This window comes from Mus caroli, chromosome 8, assembly GCF_900094665.2.
Source record: "Mus caroli chromosome 8, CAROLI_EIJ_v1.1, whole genome shotgun sequence".
Classification (NCBI taxonomy): domain Eukaryota; kingdom Metazoa; phylum Chordata; class Mammalia; order Rodentia; family Muridae; genus Mus; species Mus caroli.
Window position 1 is genome coordinate 107683555 of NC_034577.1, and position 3597 is coordinate 107687151.

At 47.0% G+C, this 3597-nt stretch overlaps 1 protein-coding gene across 1 annotated transcript in view; it reads left to right on the forward strand.

Moving 5' to 3' along the window:
- The first annotated feature begins 324 nt into the window (after positions 1-324).
- Dynlrb2 (dynein light chain roadblock-type 2) overlaps positions 325-3597 on the forward strand; it is an 11032-nt gene continuing 7759 nt past the window's right edge. The window contains exons 1-2 of the mRNA XM_021170869.1: positions 325-400; positions 3026-3101. Coding sequence (XP_021026528.1) covers positions 398-400; positions 3026-3101 — 79 coding nt within the window. The 5' untranslated portion in view covers positions 325-397. The remainder of the gene's footprint in view (positions 401-3025; positions 3102-3597) is intronic.

The following is a 3597-nucleotide window of genomic DNA, read 5'->3' on the forward strand; positions in this document are numbered from 1 at the left end:
ATTGGCACCCATGTGTGTATCATATATCTCACGTGGGGGCGGTCGAGTGGCTAGCTACACTTGCCTGACTCAGGGACAAGTGCCGGCCACATCTCCTGAAAGCATGAAAAAAAAGAAAAGTTAAACCCAGGAGAGACCGTATCCTGCCACGACCCCATCGCCTTGAGGTTCCTGGGAAGGAACGTCCTTGCCTGCCTTCTTCTGCTAGGCTGCAAAGCAACCTGCCACAGGCAGGGCGGAGAAGCCGGCTTCAGAAACAGCCTAACCGTTGCGCAGGCGCAGCCCATAGCTTTCAGAAAGCCACTTCCTGCCTGGTTACCTAGCAACGGGGGAAGCGTTGTTGACATCCACAGAAACTGCAGCTCAGACTTGAGCGAGGAGCTGTCCCACAGGCGCGATGGTAAATCTGGGTTCTTGTCTAGAAGGGTAGAGGGGGAGACCCATGTGCACAGCTGTCCTGGGAGGGTCTCACCATTTACTGGATGACAGCTGGAAGGGGCGCTATTGAAAAACAGAAGGTGCTGAGATGAATCTGGGAGCCAGGAAAGTTTGCAAAGAGCTATGACAGCGGTGGAGAAAGAAATATCCCAAGCTGAGAAAGAAGGAGACCAGGAGAACAAGAAAATGGGAAGGAGGCTGGGAGATGAGTAAGAGACAAAGAGGGAAGAAATAAAAACTAGGAGGGAGGGGCGAGGAATGGAGAAAGAAAGCGGGGAGGAAGGTGGGATGCTACCCCAACCTCGCCTGCACAGAAAAGGAAGGAGAGAGAAGAGAAAAAAAAAGGAAAGGGAAAAAGAAAGGCAAAGGGGAAGAGAAGAGAAGAGAAGAGAAGAGAAGAGAAGAGAAGAGAAGAGAAGAGAAGAGAAGAGAAGAGAAGAGAAGAGAAGAGAAGAGAAGANGAAGAGAAGAGAAGAGAAGAGAAGAGAAGAGAAGAGAAGAGAAGAGAAGAGAAGAGAAGAGAAGAGAAGAGAAGAGAAGAGAAGAGAAGGGGATGGGAGAGAAAGAAGCGAAGGGAAAGGGTTGGAGAAAAAGGAAAGGGAGAGGAGGGGGAGGGAAGGAGAATGAAGGGGAGAGGAGGAGAGGCACAGGAGTGGCCTGGGGACACAGGAGGTTGCAATAGGGGTCTGGGAGTCAGAAGAGAACCACCTTGGAGGAGCAGAGAGCTGAGAGGAGCCGTGGAGGAAGGGAGGAGAGGTCCGTGACTTTGAGGAGCTGTACACGCCCCTATGGCCATCAGAGCTATGCTGGTTTGTAAGTATTCTGTGCCAGACATAAGGAGACCAAGAAATGCCAAGTGTCAGAGAGATACCACAAGAAAAAAATGTCTACATTTACTGGGGTTTGGGTTTTCTTGGTTGGTTGGTTGGGTTTGTTTGTTTGTTGTTTGGTTTTGGTGTTTGGTTTGGTTTGATTTTGGTTTTGTCCCAGGCTGTGTATGAGCTGTGTATGAGACAAAACAAGTCCGTGGCGCTATCAGATTCTTGCTATTACTGTCACTGGCAATGTCTCCTTTTCCTTTCCAGAGGACACCTCATGTTCAGAGCTTTCGTGTTACTGAAATGTAAACATATGCTCTCTTCCTTTGTTTTCACAGTCCTCTTTATTTGTGACAGGGAACCCGTTTGTAACCTGGGGTGGCCTCTTGCAGATGCATTTCTCCAAGCTTTGGGCCATGGTGTAGTTTAAAGAACACGCTAAATAAAATGTTACTAGTGTCCACCATGAGGAGAGCCACCAATCCAGCATGACATTTCCTCAAATGCGCAGAAGACACCTGCCCTGGTGGTGGGAAAAACGAGGAAAGTGCTTGCTCACCTCCACAATGGGTGCGGAAGAAAGCCTGTCTCTGACTGAAGTAACGTAGTGTTCACTTGTGAGATGTTGGGAAAGAAAGCAATAGAATAGATTCTCATCACAAAACTGCCTGGCTAAGTGGAGCATGGTAATGCCTGCCTGGAGTCCCAGCACTCAGGAGGCTGAGGCAGGAGGACTGCTGCAAGTTCAAGACCAGGCTGAGCTATATACTGTGAAATCCTATCTCAAAAAAAAAAATCAAAAAAAAAATTGCATATGAGGCTGGGAAGAAAGCTCAGTGGTTAAAAGCATTAGGTTCTCTTGCAGAGGACTCAGGTTCAAGCCTCAGCACCCCCTGATATCTCACAGCTGTCTGTAATTTTATGTCTAAGTGATCTGACACCCTCTTCTGGCCTCCACTGGCCCTACACATGCACATGGTGCTCAGACATACATGCAGACAAGCATCCATCCCTATAAAATAATAAACTATATTCTTACAAGAAATGTAAATAGTCGCAATGTACTGTTGGGAATTAGACAGCACAGGGAACGGAGTGGTTTTAGTCACAGTCAGATCAAAAACGTAAGTGTAAAACCCAGATGTGAGTCCCAAATGCAGACACCCACAGCCGAACATTCGGCTTCAACCAAGACACAACCAGGGTGCTCCAGCATCCTGCAATACAATGCTTGCACAGAACGCCCCTTGTAAGCTTGGTCACCAGAATGAACCCCCAGTGGGGGAAACAGAAGTAACTAAGGAGTCTCAGAAAGGGCAGCTTTTGGACACCCTCGGAGGATATAGTGATGATCTATAAATATTTAAAAGCCATGACATACGAAAGAAGTGTTTTGTAAGTATGGAAATGGGAGCTGCTGAATGATGACCCATGGTAGCTTTCTGGGCAATGTAAAAGCAAACAGATAAATAAACACTACCCGCCTAGCAAATAAGAACCCATAAGCTTTGAGGATCCCTTGTGAGGCTCTCTGTCTTCATTGGGGCTGAAGCCTGGCAATCTGCCTAGGTCACGTGCAAGCTGGGGCTTCCTACACAGTCCCCACAAAGAGACCTAACAGTTCCAAGCTTACCTTTTAAACTCCGAGCATATCGTCTCCATCTGTCAGTTAAAGAAATAGGGGACCAGGTATGTGCCTAGATAGTCGCTGTAGAGCAGGTGTAACCATGGATACCCTTCCGGTTAATGGTAGCCCCGATCTCTTGCAGACAGAAGTGGAGGAAACCCTCAAGAGAATCCAGAGCCACAAAGGGGTCATTGGAACGATGGTGGTCAATGCGGAAGGTAACCCTTGCCCCAGGCTGGCTGGGCTCTGCACACAGAGGCGATCCGTTTATTGTGTCCAGAGTGAAGGCACTTACATCAGATTCTGGACTTAAAACCATGTTTTGTCTACCTACCACACACCAATCTACGACACCTACACACACACACACACACACACACACACACACACACACACACACTACACTGCATCTTCTTCAGAAACTCTGGTAATTAACATCACTTTGGGAGGGCCAGCAAAGCTCTCCTCTTGAAGAGAAGGGGAAATTACATGATTGGTTGTTTGGTTTTGGCCTAAGGTTATAAAGGCCATAGTACAGAGCTTCAGCCTTATTTTAAATTAACAGTTTCCTTTATCATAGTTAGTGAAGAAGATTTTAAACCCTTTAAAATCTATTTTAGTAATGATTTTAATTTATTATTTGAAAAGTTCATAAATGAATATCATGTTTCTTGGTCATCTCTCTTCCCTATCACCCCACCACCCACCCACCCC